Source organism: Amphiprion ocellaris, chromosome 21, assembly GCF_022539595.1.
Source record: "Amphiprion ocellaris isolate individual 3 ecotype Okinawa chromosome 21, ASM2253959v1, whole genome shotgun sequence".
Classification (NCBI taxonomy): Eukaryota; Metazoa; Chordata; class Actinopteri; family Pomacentridae; genus Amphiprion; species Amphiprion ocellaris.
The window spans coordinates 837,393-852,100 of NC_072786.1; the positions used below are offsets into that span (position 1 = coordinate 837,393).

Consider the following 14,708-nt stretch of genomic DNA (forward strand, 5'->3'; position numbering starts at 1 on the left):
TAATACAAACTAATAACAAATATTCTGTGTATGTGTATATAGTCTGTAAAACCCAAGTACAGGAAAAAATGCAAAAATAATATATATTTAGATGTAAATAATAAAAAATAATTTTAAAAAATCTAACTGATGCTGTATTTTTGTAACAGTGAGTTTTACAGGGTCAATTCCAAAAGTGTGCAGATAAACTGTAATCCAAATATTATATAGATACCATTATAGAGACCAGTTTTTGGTTAAAAAAAAAAAAAACATCCTAAGAAGTGCAGATTTTCTGCTGTAGCTGAGATATATTCACAGAGACTGCTCTCCCTCAGCCACAGATCAGATGTTAACTGAACTGTGAGGGTAAATTTATATTCTGAATCTAAAAGACTGAAACAGGAGGTGAGAGCACAGCGACAAAAAGACGCATTTATTCAGTTTTCACACGCTGCTGGACAAAGTGTAAAAACTTTTCCTGTGTTTTTTTGTTGACCAGCACACGAAGTGATGTTTTTTTATTCCTCTAGACGCCACAGATCAGCTGGAGCAGAAGGTGATGGAGTTCTTCGTCAATGCCAAGAAGAACAAACCCGAGTGGAGGGAAGAGCAGATGGAGGTCATTAAGAAGGTCAGTCGATGCCTCTGGTGAAGGAAAAAACTCAGAGAAACAAGTCGAGTTAAAGTTAAAGTGACTGTTGTGTTTCAGGATTATTACAAAGCTCTGGAAGACGCAGATGAGAAAGTGCAGCTGGCCAATCAGATTTATGATCTGGTGAGTAAAAGCGTCCGTCCTGATGGATTGACATCGTTTTATTATATTTAGAGATAAAAAACCTCTAAGGTTTGTAGAAATATGTCCATTATCTCAGATTAAGTCAGTTTTTATTTGGAAGAAAGTGTAGTTTAAGCACTAAAAAAAACAGATTTATTGTTGGTGCCTCGGTGTAATTCAGTCAAACCACCACTAGATGGAAGAAAAACACTTTAATACATTCAGTAAAACCACAGCATAATAACCTCTAAATAACCACAACTCCTAATGGTCCTGATGTTCACATTTAAGGAATTATCTTTTTACTAAAAATCATGAACAAACTGAAATTTATGAAGAAAAATAAATTCAGTTTCAGCAACATTCAGTGTCAGTTTATCATTTCCACATTACAACTTCCTGATCACAGAATGTCTACAAAAGAACACAACATTTAGTCATCTGGAACTGAACCATAGAGGATTTACTGGAGGATCAAAACCACAGAAAACCCCAAAATATTACAAAAATGAGACACAAAATGGCAAAAGCAAGAAACAATGAGACAAATGACGAAAATCAGACAAAAAACAAGACGAAATGTTACAAAAATTAGACGCAAAGTAACAAAAAATAAGACAAATGACACAAGTGAGACAAAAGGACACAAAACAACGAAAACAATACACAAAACAACAAATACAGCAAAACAAAAACTACAAAAACATGAGACAAGCAAAGAAGACAAAATAAAACAAAATATTACAAAAAACGAGACACAAAGTGACAAAAAAATGAGACAAACGACAAAAACGACGGATATAGAAAAACACAAAATGACAAAAGACACAACACAAGCAAGACAAAAATGAAACAAAATGACAAAACACATGACACAGACAAAAGTCAGACAAAAACAAGAGAACATATTAGAAAAATGAGACACAAACAACAAAACGTGGAACAAAATGACAAAATTAGACAAATGACATGAAACAAAACAAAAAGACAAAAAATTTAACAAGTTACAAAGTGCCAAAAAAAGAGACTAGTGAGACAAAAAGACACAAAAGGACACACAAAAACAATGAATATAGCAAAAGAAAATGACAAGATAGGAAAAAAAACACAAGTGAGACAAAAAGGAAACACAAATTGACAAAAAAAACTAGACAAAGGCAGACAAAACGAGACAAAAACAAGACGAAATATTAGAAAAATAAGACACAAAACAACAAAAACGTGAAACAATGACAAAAAATTTGACAAAAGTTACAAAGCGACCAAAAAAAATGAGACAAACGACATGAACGTTTTCCAGTTTCCCAGTTACCAGTTAATGTCTTCTCTGTAATTTTGACTCTTTGAGGGCCACTTGTGGGCCACAGCCTGCATGTTGGACACCTCTGGTTTAATACAGAGTCAGTGTTTCTGCAGGAACAATATAAAACTCGGTATTTACCTTTCTTCAGGTGGACCGACACCTCCGTAAACTGGACCAGGAACTGGCCAAGTTCAAGATGGAGCTGGAGGCCGACAACGCCGGAATCACTGAGATCCTGGAGAGACGTGAGTCATGATTCAGAGCCCTGAAGTAGGGGAGGGCTATAATTCTAGTTCAAAATTAACAACATATCCATAAAAAACTGCATTTTTAACTGTTGTTTTGTATTTAGAGTGGGCTTCCCGTGGCTACTGGCGTATATGTGAAAACCTCAGATAAATAACCCACTGAGAGTTTATCATCAACATCCTGTCGGCCGTTCTGAGGCCAAACCGACAATCAGTTACTCATCTGACTGGTGAATATCGATAAGGTTTGAAGGAAAACCTGCCACTAGATCGACCATAAGCAATAATAAGTTACCATTACACCTCTTAATCCTCATCAGGGTCGTGGGGGGCTGGAGTCTATTCCAGCTGACTGAGGGTGAAGGTTCACCTGGACAGGTAACAGTCTATCACAGGGATACACATAAAGACAATCAGTCACATTCACACCTACAGACAATTTAGAATCATCAATTAACCTCTGCATGTTTCTGGACTGTGGGAGGAAGCTGGAGAACCCAGCAGGGAGAACATGGAGACTCCATGCAGAAAGATCCCAGGAAGGCCGGGACGCCACCCGGGGATCTTCTAGCTGCAAGGCGACGGTGCTAACCACCAAACCACGGAGGCTAATCTGCTGCATGTTGAGAACAGAAAACTCAGTATTTTGGATCGACTGAAGACTCAAGGTGGACCGTTCACAGCAGCTGAGCATGTAGATGACCGAAAGACCAAGAGAACGGGAGAAGAAGTGACAGATGCCTCAGTATCACCACCCAGAACAAGCCACATCATCAGGATGTTCAACACTGAAGCTGCTTCCTCCTGGTGATCACCTGAAGGTTCTGCTGGAACCGAGGACAGGTCTGCAGGGGCACTGAGAGACTTTAGTTTGGCTGTGGAGCAGCTCCCCTTCCATCAGATCTGGGCTGAATGAGCCTTTCCAGACATACAAGGATGAACGTTGACCGTTCCCTGGAAAAATTTAGAGCATAATTGTGGTATTTCATAAAACGGCAGTAGCCACAAGAAGCAAAATCACACAGAAAAATGAAGCTAGGATGTCTTCTTGTTCTACAGTAAAAATGGATTTAAGCTCATTACCGAGTGTTTCTCTAGCCTTCCCCTACCTCAAATCCAGATCGTTTGTTTTGAACTTTATTTTGTGTTTAACTTCTCTTCTTCTTCGTCCTGCTCAGGGTCTCTGGAGATGGACAGTCCGTCTCAGCCGGTCAACAACCATCACGTCCACTCACATACCACCGCCGAGAGTAAGAACCGCTCCACAATATCTGGAGAATTTATTAGAACGCAATTTTTTGGACATTTAAAAATTTTTGTCAGACTTATACTGATACTTTTTGACATTTTGATAACATTTTTAGGACTTTATAATAAATGTCTTTACCAATTTCAACAATACCTTTGTACATGTCAATATGTTTCAACATTTATAATAACTTTTTGGACATTTTAATGACAGTGGTTTAACATGTGATGTTGTTCTTTGGACATTTTACTAATATCATCAGATATTATACATTTTTGTGTCATTTTAGTTGGATTCAATGCATTCAGACATTTTAGTGTTTGGAGGAATTTTATTAATATTTTTTGGCTTTTTTAGTGATATTTTTTGACAATTTTGTAATGCCTAAACAAAATTTAGAAATTTTAAATTTTTTTTTTTTTTTTAGATTATACCATTACTTTATAATTAATATATTTACTAATTTCAACAATGCTTTTAACATTTGTAATTATTTTTTGGACATTTTAATGATATTATTAGACATATATTGATATTTTTTGACATTTTGATGACATTTTAAAATATTTTTAGGACTTTATAATTAATGTATTTGCTAAATCCAACAATACCTTTGGACATTTATAATTATTTTTAGACATTTTATTAACACTAGTCAAACATTTAATGTTATTCTTTGGGCATTTAAAAAATGTTATTGGACATTTTAATCATGTTTTTAGACATGTTAGTGATATTTTAAGATTTTGTAATAAATATATTAGCTAATTTCAGCAATACCATTACACATGCCAATATATTTAAACATTTTAAATTATTTTTTGGACATTTTAGTAACGTTGGTTAAACATTTTTATCATATTCTTTGGACAATTTACTAATTTAAGTTTTAGTTATTACTAATTTTAGTTATTATAATTTCTTTTTTATGCCAGATGGTTCGAATGCATTTTAGTGTTTGTGGCATTTTATTAATGTTTTTGGGGCTTTTTAAGATATTTTTAGACATTTTATATTGTCTAGGTATAGTTTTTTGACATTTTTACACAGATTTTTGGACATTTTGCTGATGCTTTTGGATATGTGTTAACATGTGAGGGTATTTTAACTTAATATTCGGCAGACATTTTATTGTCTTTAGGATTCAGATTTTATGAAAAGGTTTCACGTCTGACTTTTGTTTGTGTTTCCAGAGAGGAAGTACAGCGCTCCGACCCACCACACCACAGAACACGTTCCAGAGAAGAAGTTCAAGTCGGAAGCTCTGCTGTCCACGCTCACATCAGACGCCTCCAAGGAGAACACGCCAGGTAAACACCACACCTGTACAGTCTGATAGTCAGCTGACAGCACACCTTTACCTGTGCTGTCTGATAATCTGGTAAACACCACACCTGTACAGGACCATGACATGCTTTGTAAAGACTTCTTTTTAACTGTGAGATCTTAAATTTTGAAACGAACAAAAAGGAAGCACAAAACGACAAAAGTCTGATTTTAAAAAAAAAAAACAACAAAATGCAACAAAACCAGGACAAAATATTACAAAAATGAGACGCAAAATGACAAAAATGAGACAAACGACACAAAGCAAAACAAAAAAGAGAAAAAAAGTTACACAGCAACAAAAAATGGACAAATCAAACAAGCGAGACAAGAAAAGACACAAAACAACTAAAACAAGACAAAGAAATTACACAAATGTCAAAAACGAGACAAAAAAAATGACAAAAGCAAGAAACAAAATAACAAAAGCACGAGACAAACAAGAAAAGTCAAACAACAAAATAGAACAAAACCAAAACTTGTCTGAAAAAAAAAACAAAAATTCAGCAAAAAAATTCCCGGAATTTCAAAAAATTTGCAAAACCTTCAGGAAGAAAATTCCGGTAATTCCTTAAAATTTTCCCTTAAAAGTTTATGTATATATATATATATATATATATATATATATATATATATGTATATATATATATATATATATATATATACATATATATATATATATATATATATATATATATATATATATATATATATATATATATATATATATATATATATATAAATGAATTGGCAACAAAATTCTTGTAAATATTTTCAAAAAATGAGTAAAAAGCTTCCAAAAAAAATCCTAAAAATATCTAAAGTGATTCCATATATATCAGTAAAACTTCTAGTATTTTCTTTAAGAACATCCACATAAAAATCAACCAAAATCCAGCCAAATTCACTGGATTTTCTTAAAGAAAATATCTTTTTTTACATTTCTTTTTTTTCCACCAAAAAATGTTGAAAAACTTCCCAAAAATGTTGAAAATGTGGAAAGTTTCCATGTTTATTTCCACATTTTCAAACTTTGAAACTGGTCAGTTTGACCAGGACAACACGAAGGTTAAAGAAAACAGCTAAAACTATCGTGCATCTATTGAGTGTTTTCTGACGGACTAATGCAGCTTTCTGTATGAGGTTACGTCTTCTTGTATTCAGTAGTCAGCTAGCGGCACACGGTTGCTTATTCTGGGATGTAAACAGGAGCTGGAAGCGTTCCCGAGGACGATAATATTCCTGTTTCCTACCTGTGTGTCCCCTGCAGGCTGCCGTGCCAACAGCACCTCCTCCTCCTCCTCCACCAACAGCAACGTCTACAGCGTCAACTCCTCCCAGCCTCTGGCCTCTTACAACCTGAGCTCTTTACCTGCCGGTCCCGGAGCCGGAGCCGGAGCCATCACCATGGCAGCAGCCCAGGCCGTCCAGGCCACGGCACAGGTGAGGACAGACTCGCCTGGTGGAGCTTCTCTGCCAACGTTTACTTACTACGTTTTTATTAAAGTATGTGAGATGGAACAACAGCTACTAAAACTAAAAATAAAGTAGCAATGATGGAACTTTTAATTTGAAAATTAGAAGATCTTCCTGTGAAATATTCTGCAATAAATTAATATTATAAATATTATTAAATATGTATCTGCTATCTGCATCTGTTAGCGTGTTGGAATTGTCATACTAACATGGTTGAGAACAAGTTTTTATATATATGTATATATATGTGTGTGTGTGTGTGTGTGTGTGTGTGTGTATGTACATATATATACATATATATGTATACATACATACACACACACACACACACATATATATACAATGAATTTTATGTTTTTAAATAATATAAATTTTGTTTTATATTTTTTTTCAATATTTGTATTATATCTCTCTATAATAATAATTTAGTTATATTTCTATACAATATTAATACAATATTAATTTGTTTTATTTCAATACAATATTTTTCTAAAAATATTTATATTAAATATTAATTTAGTGTTATATTCTTATACAATCTAAATTTTGAGATATATTTCTATGCAATATTAATTACTGTTATAATTCTGTATAATAGTTTGTTTTATTTTTCTGTGCAATTTTAATTTTATTGTATTTCTAAATAAAATTAATTTTGTGTTATATTTCTGTATAATATACATTTTTTTAATGCAATATTTATTGTTATATTTCTATATAATGTTTTTTATATTTTTAATATTAATTTTGTTAGATTTCTATATTTTTTTATAATTATATACAATTTAAATTTATTGCTTTATTTCAATACAATATTTTGTATTAAGTATTTTTATTAAATGTGAATTTTGTGTTATATTTCTATATAATGTTAATGTTATATTTATATACAATATATTTTTTAAATATTTTTATTCAATATAATTTTGTGTCATTTCTATATAATATTAATTTTGTTATATTTTGTATATTTGTTATGTTTATACAATTTTAATTTATTGTTTTTTTTAAATACAGTGTTTTAGTAAAAGTATTTTTATTAAATATTAATTTGTGTTATATTTCTATATTATATGAATTTTGTTATATTTATCATCTGGGAACTCTGATGGTTCTAACTGTGGTTCTGTGCTCAGATGAAGGAGGGCCGGAGAACGTCCAGCCTCAAAGCGAGCTACGAGGCCATCAAGAACAACGACTTCCAGCTGGGCCGAGAGTTTTCCCTGTCGAGGGACAACACCGGATACTCATCCTCCGCCCTGGCCTCCACCCTCACCCAGACCCTCACCCCCACCACCGCCTCCGACTCCAGGGGCCGCAAGTCCAAGTGAGTACCCAGAACGTGTACTTTACTGACGGATTCATGTCGGGAGTACTGCAGTAAGACCGTCTCCACGTCTCCTCACCAGATCATCCACCAGCAGCCCTCATCTGCATGGAAACAAGCCGCTCATCTCCTCTTCCTCTGTTTCCAGGAGCAGCATCAAGTCTTCCAACCATCAGTCCTCTTCATCCTCCTCCTCTTCCTCACTGTCGTCCTGCTCGTCTTCATCAGCGTTGGCTCAGGAGCTCTCCCAGCAGGCGTCCACGCTGCCTGAAGCTGAAGCCAACAGCCAGGTGGACTGGACCTACGACCCCAACGAGCCCCGATACTGCATCTGTAACCAGGTATGTACTAAAGTACTGCATCTGTAGCTAAATATGCACATAAATACTGCATCTGTAACCAGGTATGTACTAAAGTACTGCATCTGTAGCTAAATATACACATAAATACTGCATCTGTAACCAGGTATGTACTAAAGTACTGCATCTGTAGCTAATTATGCACATAAATACTGCATCTGTAACCAGGTATGTACTAAAGTACTGCATCTGTAGCTCAATATGCACATAAATACTGCATCTGTAACCAGGTATGTACTAAAGTACTGCATCTGTAGCTCAATATGCACATAAATACTGCATCTGTAACCAGGTATGTACTAAAGTACTGCCTCTGTAGCTAAATATACACATAAATACTGCATCTGTAACCAGGTATGTACTAAAGTACTGCATCTGTAGCTAAATATACACATAAATAATGCATCTGTAACCAGGTATGTACTAAAGTACTGCATCTGTAGCTAAATATACACATAAATACTGCATCTGTAACCAGGTATGTACTAAAGTACTGCATCTGTAGCTAAATATACACATAAATACTGCATCTGTAACCAGGTATGTACTAAAGTACTGCCTCTGTAGCTAAATATACACATAAATACTGCATCTGTAACCAGGTATGTACTAAAGTACTGCATCTGTAGCTAAATATGCACATAAATACTGCATCTGTAACCAGGTATGTACTAAAGTACTGCATCTGTAGCTAAATATTCACATAAATACTGCATCTGTAACCAGGTATGTACTAAAGTACTGCATCTGTAGCTAAATATACACATAAATACTGCATCTGTAACCAGGTATGTACTAAAGTACTGCATCTGTAGCTAATTATGCACATAAATACTGCATCTGTAACCAGGTATGTACTAAAGTACTGCATCTGTAGCTAAATATACACATAAATACTGCATCTGTAACCAGGTATGTACTAAAGTACTGCATCTGTAGCTAAATATACACATAAATACTGCATCTGTAACCAGATATGTACTAAAGTACTGCATCTGTAGCTCAATATGCACATAAATACTGCATCTGTAACCAGGTATGTACTAAAGTACTGCATCTGTAGCTAAATATACACATAAATACTGCATCTCTAAACAGGTATGTACTAAAGTACTGCATCTGTAGCTAAATATGCACATAAATACTGCATCTGTAACCAGGTATGTACTAAAGTACTGCATCTGTAGCTAAATATACACATAAATACTGCATCTGTAAACAGGTATGTACTAAAGTACTGCATCTGTAGCTCAATATGCACATAAATACTGCATCTGTAACCAGGTATGTACTAAAGTACTGCATCTGTAGCTAAATATGCACATAAATACTGCATCTGTAACCAGGTATGTACTAAAGTACTGCATCTGTAGCTCAATATGCACATAAATACTGCATCTGTAACCAGCTACGTACTAGAGTACTGCATCTATAACCAGCTCCAGACTGTAACCAGGTGGGTTTGATAGTAAATTGACCATAGTATTGATGGTAGTATTGATTGTAGTATTGTTAGTAGTATTAATCCTAGTATTGATGGTAGTAGTGATCGTATGTTGTCTTGCAGGTTTCTTATGGAGAGATGGTCGGATGCGACAACACAGACGTGAGTTTTTCAGTTTATTTAACGTCTTCAGATTCAGTTTAAAACCTTTTAGTTGGAATTGATCGATTGCTTCCGTCATTGATTGATTGGTTCCTCCCCCAGTGTCCCATCGAGTGGTTCCACTATGGCTGTGTGGGGCTGACAGAGGCTCCTAAGGGGAAGTGGTACTGCCCTCAGTGTACGGCCGCCATGAAGAGGAGAGGAAGCCGCCACAAATAGACCGGCGGCCATGTTGGCTCTGGAACCAGCAGCCATCTTGGACCTGGGACCGGCGGCCATCTTGGACCTGGGACCGGCGGCCATCTTGGACCTGGGACCGGCGGCCATCTTGGACCTGGGACCGACGGCCATCTTGGACCTGGGACCGACGGCCATCTTGGACCTGGGACCGGTGGCCATGTTGGATCTGAGGTCAACAGGTGGCTGCAGACAAACACACTGAACTGATGACAGAAACTGTGGAGTCTGGAGCCACAGCGGGGAAAATCCTTTAGGTTCTGAGAGGAAATCTGGAATTAAATCCTTCGACACTAAGCATTTAAAACATTTAAAAATCCGGCAGGTTTTTCTTCCTTAACCCTGTAAGACCCAAATACAGAAAAAAAACATTAGCAAAAAATAAACTAACTATATATGTATGTATCCCAAATACAGAAAAAAAAATTTGCAAAAAAATGAGTAAACAAAAAATTTAAAAAAATAGATAAAATAAAAAAATTATACACACACACACACACACACACACACACACACATATACATACATACATACATATATATATATATATATATATATATATATATATATATATATATATATATATATATATATATATACATATATATATATATATAAATAAATTCAAAAAAATTAGTTTTTCTGCAACCGTGGGTTTTACGGAGTTAAGTCCGACTTTATTTCACAGAGAGAGCAGCTGATTAGTCATCAAGGAAACCAATAATCAACGTCAAACATTTAAAATTGATTTTAAAATAGCTCAATCTGATTGGTTAACGAGTCACAGCCAGTCAGCTGATTGGCTGTGATTCGTTAACCAATCAGATCGAGCTGTTTTAAAATTTATTCAATTTTTTGAGAGCTGAGAGCCAAGTTTTTAAAAACAAAGGTAATCTGACCGTTAAATTTAGGATTTAATTTCACTTAAATCTCAAAATTAATCCCGACTTTGTTTGATCAAAGTTGAATAAAGTTACAGAGAAAAACCTGATAAATAATTTCATAGTTTCTCCTCTTTATTTAGACACTCACCAACTATGAGCTTCTTTAATGTGGAATATTTCACTTTTTATTCTAAGAAATAGACTTTTTTTGTCCTGTTTTCTGCTGGTCTCCACAAACTCAATTGTTTTAATGCAGAAAATTCAATTATTTTTATTCGTTTGTCTCATGAGCGTCTCTTTCAAACCGCAGAACACTAAAAAAAAACTTCCCACTGAGACGACCTCATGCTGGCGGAAACCGGAAGCGTTCTTGTTAAATAATCTGTCTGCTGTGGAACATTTTGACCAAATATCAGGTGGAGACGAGACTTCAGAAGTCAGACTTTATGGGTTAGAAAGAAGCTGAACCTCCACAGTGGAGTTTTAACTTTAATCCTAAAATTCAGACTCAGAATTTAAAGTGCAACAAAAATCTCCTTCATCAGAATCCGTCTTAAAGCCTAAAGTTTCGTCTTTAAATCTGAAAACTTCAACGACTTTAATTGCTTCCCGGATTTCTCACCGTCTGTAGCTTCGACGTTCGGATTTAACCTCAGATCTGGAGTCATTTTCCCACGAGGCCGTGCTCCTCTCAGCAAAAACTACAAACAGGGCGAGCTGTTGGACTACAACTATGGCGGCCGTGTCGTTTATATGAAACGTGACGAAATCAGGCAAAGCTGAGGATCCTCTGACCTCCTGAAAATGTTTTACAGAATGTACAGAGTCAGAACCAATCAGCTGCAGCCTGGGAGTGTGTGTTTGTGTGTGTGTGTTGTTTGTGTGTTTGTGTGATTGTTGTTTGTGTCCACAGATGTTTAAAAAAAAAAGTCCAATAAAATGATGAGGATGTTTTGGTAAATCTGCCAGTTTAACTCATGTCTTTGTGTTGGTTCTCCTGAGAACCTGGAGGTTCCGTTCTCAGGACCTTTGCTGTTCTCTAGATCTGTTTTTAGGTCACATTATGTGGCGACCACTTGTTTACTTCAAAGGGCAGCTGGCTCTTCCATCCCACTGGATAAACAAAGAAGACTTCTGGGTGGAGTAAACCGTGAAACCTGTAAGTACTTTAGCAGAACCCAGTATTTTGTGTGGAATAAACCTTTAAAACCCAACATGTTAGTCAGAAAATACTGTTTGGATGGAAGAACTATTCAAAACTACAAGTTATTGGACAAAAGGTAGTATTTTACTTAGAATAACCTTTAAAACCTTTAATTTTTAGGCAGAACCCAGTATTTTGGGGTGGATTAAACCTTTAAAACCCCAACTTGTTAGTCAGAAAATACTGTTTGGATGGAATAAATCTTTAAAGCTTCAAGTATTTGTCCAGAAAGTAGCATCTTGGGTGGAATAGACCTTGACAACTGTAGTCTTTTTAGGCAGAACCTAGTATTTTGGGTGGAAAAAACCGTTAGCCCATAAGTTGTTTGTTATAAAGTGCTATTTGGATCGACTAAACCTTTAGAACTTGAAGTGTTTAGACAGGAAGTAGTATTTTGGTGGAAATAGGTCTTTAACTTTGAAAGGACTTGAACAGAAAGTAGCATCTTGGGTGGAATAGACCTTTAAAACTACAAGTACTTCTGCACAAAGCATTTTGGTGAAACAAACCTTTGAAAGTAGAACTACGCAGTCAAAAAGTAATATTTTGGGTGGAACAACCCTCTGAAACTTGAAGTTCTTTGACAGAAAACTGAGTTTTTGTGGAATAAACCTTTTCAAACTACAAGTACTTGGACAAAAAATAGTATTTTGCATGGAAAACAACCTTTAAAACTTTACATTCTGATCCAGAACCCAGTATTTTGGGTGGAAAAAACTTTCAACCCCTAACGTGTCAGTTCGGAAATACTACTTGGATGGAATAAATCTTTGAAACTTCAAGTATTTGTACAGAAAATAGCATCTTAGGTGGAATATACCTTTAAAAATTTTAAATTCTTAGGTAGACCCTATTTTGGGTAGAAAAAGCTATAACCAATATTTTTTTTGTTAGAATCTACGATTTAGATGGAATAAACCTTTAGAACTTAAAGTACACAAAGTATTTTGTTGGAATAAGCCTTTAAAACTACAAGTACTTGGACAGAAAGTAGTATTTTGTTGGAATAAACCTTTAAAACGGTTAGTCCTCAGGCAGAAATTAGTATTTGAAACAAACCTTTTTAAAGTGGAGATACGCAGACAGAAAGTAGTACTTTGGGTTTAATAAACCTGTAAAACTATAAGTACATTTAAAAGTAGTATTTTGGGAACCAAACCTTAAGGTGCTACTTGTACAGAAAGTCGTCTTTTGGTGGAATAAGTCTTTAAAACTACAGGTACTTGGATAGAAAAAGGTAATTTGTCTGAAACAAACCTTTTAAACTAGTAATATGCGGACAGGAAGTAGTATTTTAGGTGGGAAACAAATTTAAAACTACATGGACTTAAACTTTTAAAACCATAAGTACCTATACAGAAAGTTGTATTCTCATAGAATAAACATTTAAAACTAAGTTGTCGGACAACGAGTAGTAGTTTGGGTGGAATAAACCTTTAAAACAATAAGTGCTTTGACAAAGTATTTTTGGTTGAACAAACCTTTGAAACTAGAAGTACGTAGACAGAAAGTAGTATTTTGGAGTCGACCAACTCTTTAAAACTTTAAGTGCAAAGACAGAAAACTGTGTTTTTTTTGGGTAAACCTTTAAATTTACACACCAGAACAAACCTTTAAAACTGAGTGTTTGGACAGAAAGTAGTGTTTGGGGTGGACCAACTCTTTAAAACTTTTGGTGCTAAGAGAGGAAACTGCTGCTGTAGCGTAAACCTTTAAATTTACGAGTACACGAACAGAAAGTAGTACTTGTATTAAAATAAACCATTAAAACTGTAAGTACATAGACAGAAAGCAGTATTTTGTTTCCACCAAACCTTTAAAATTGGAAGTGTTTGGGTGAAATAAACCTTTAAAAGAACAAGAACATGGACTGAAACTAGTATTTTGGGTGGAACAAACCTTTAAACGTCTAATTTGTTCATTAGAAAGTTCTGTTAGATGGAATAAATCCTGAAAACATCAAGTCTGGTACTTCAGAGGTCATTGATCCTGGTTCTGCTGCTGGGTTCATGTACTGGGTCAATGTTTCTGGTTTTCCAGGAATGTTCTAGTTCAGCCTGAACCTCCCTAAGTGGGTTCTGATCAGAAGAACCGTTGGTAGAACCGTTGGTAGAACCTCTTTAGGGCCGTTTTTATGGGAGTTAAAGTTCCTCCTAGAGGGTCGGTACATCGCAAGAAGACTCAACACTGGTTGGTTCAACTCACAGAAGACGTAGAAGACTTCAGTCTTCTACCTTCTAGGTTCTTTGGTTCCTCTTGGGTCTTGGTTCCTTTTGAGTCTTGGTTCCTCTTGGGTCTTGGTTTCTGCTGCTGGAGATCGGAGGTAAGGATTCGAGGCTTCGTTTTGAAGCAGCACCGGTTAAATCTGCATCATCTGTCATTTGTTGGGTCATCCTCCATCTGAAATCATCACATTTTTCAACTATTTCTGCTTCTCCATCTGCCTGAAATGTTTTAATAAATCACCTGCTGATCCAATACAATGGAATAAACCTTTAAAACTTCAAGTACACAAGGAATTTTGGCAGAATAAGCCTTTAAAACTGGAAGTACTTGGACATAAAGTAGTATTTTGTTAGAATAAACCTTTAAAACTACAAGTACTTGAACAGAAAGTAGTATTTTGTTGGAATAAACCTTTAAAACTACAAATACTGGGACAGAAAGTATTTTGTTGGATAAACCTTTAAAACTGTTAGTACTCAGGCAGACAGTAGTATTTTGTTGGAATA

The 14,708-nt window shown here is 35.2% G+C and overlaps 1 protein-coding gene across 1 annotated transcript; it reads left to right on the forward strand.

Annotated features, from left to right (window-relative positions):
* Window positions 1–502: 502 nt before the first annotated feature.
* On the forward strand, window positions 503–11,733 carry ing3 (inhibitor of growth family, member 3; the record flags this gene model as incomplete). Its single annotated transcript, XM_055006354.1, has 10 exons — window positions 503–613; window positions 692–757; window positions 2,209–2,305; window positions 3,487–3,558; window positions 4,751–4,867; window positions 6,154–6,326; window positions 7,496–7,686; window positions 7,769–8,027; window positions 9,613–9,651; window positions 9,754–11,733. Coding segments are annotated over 10 exons (1,242 nt in total), but the record flags the coding sequence as incomplete, so codon positions are not given.
* Window positions 11,734–14,708: the final 2,975 nt, after the last annotated feature.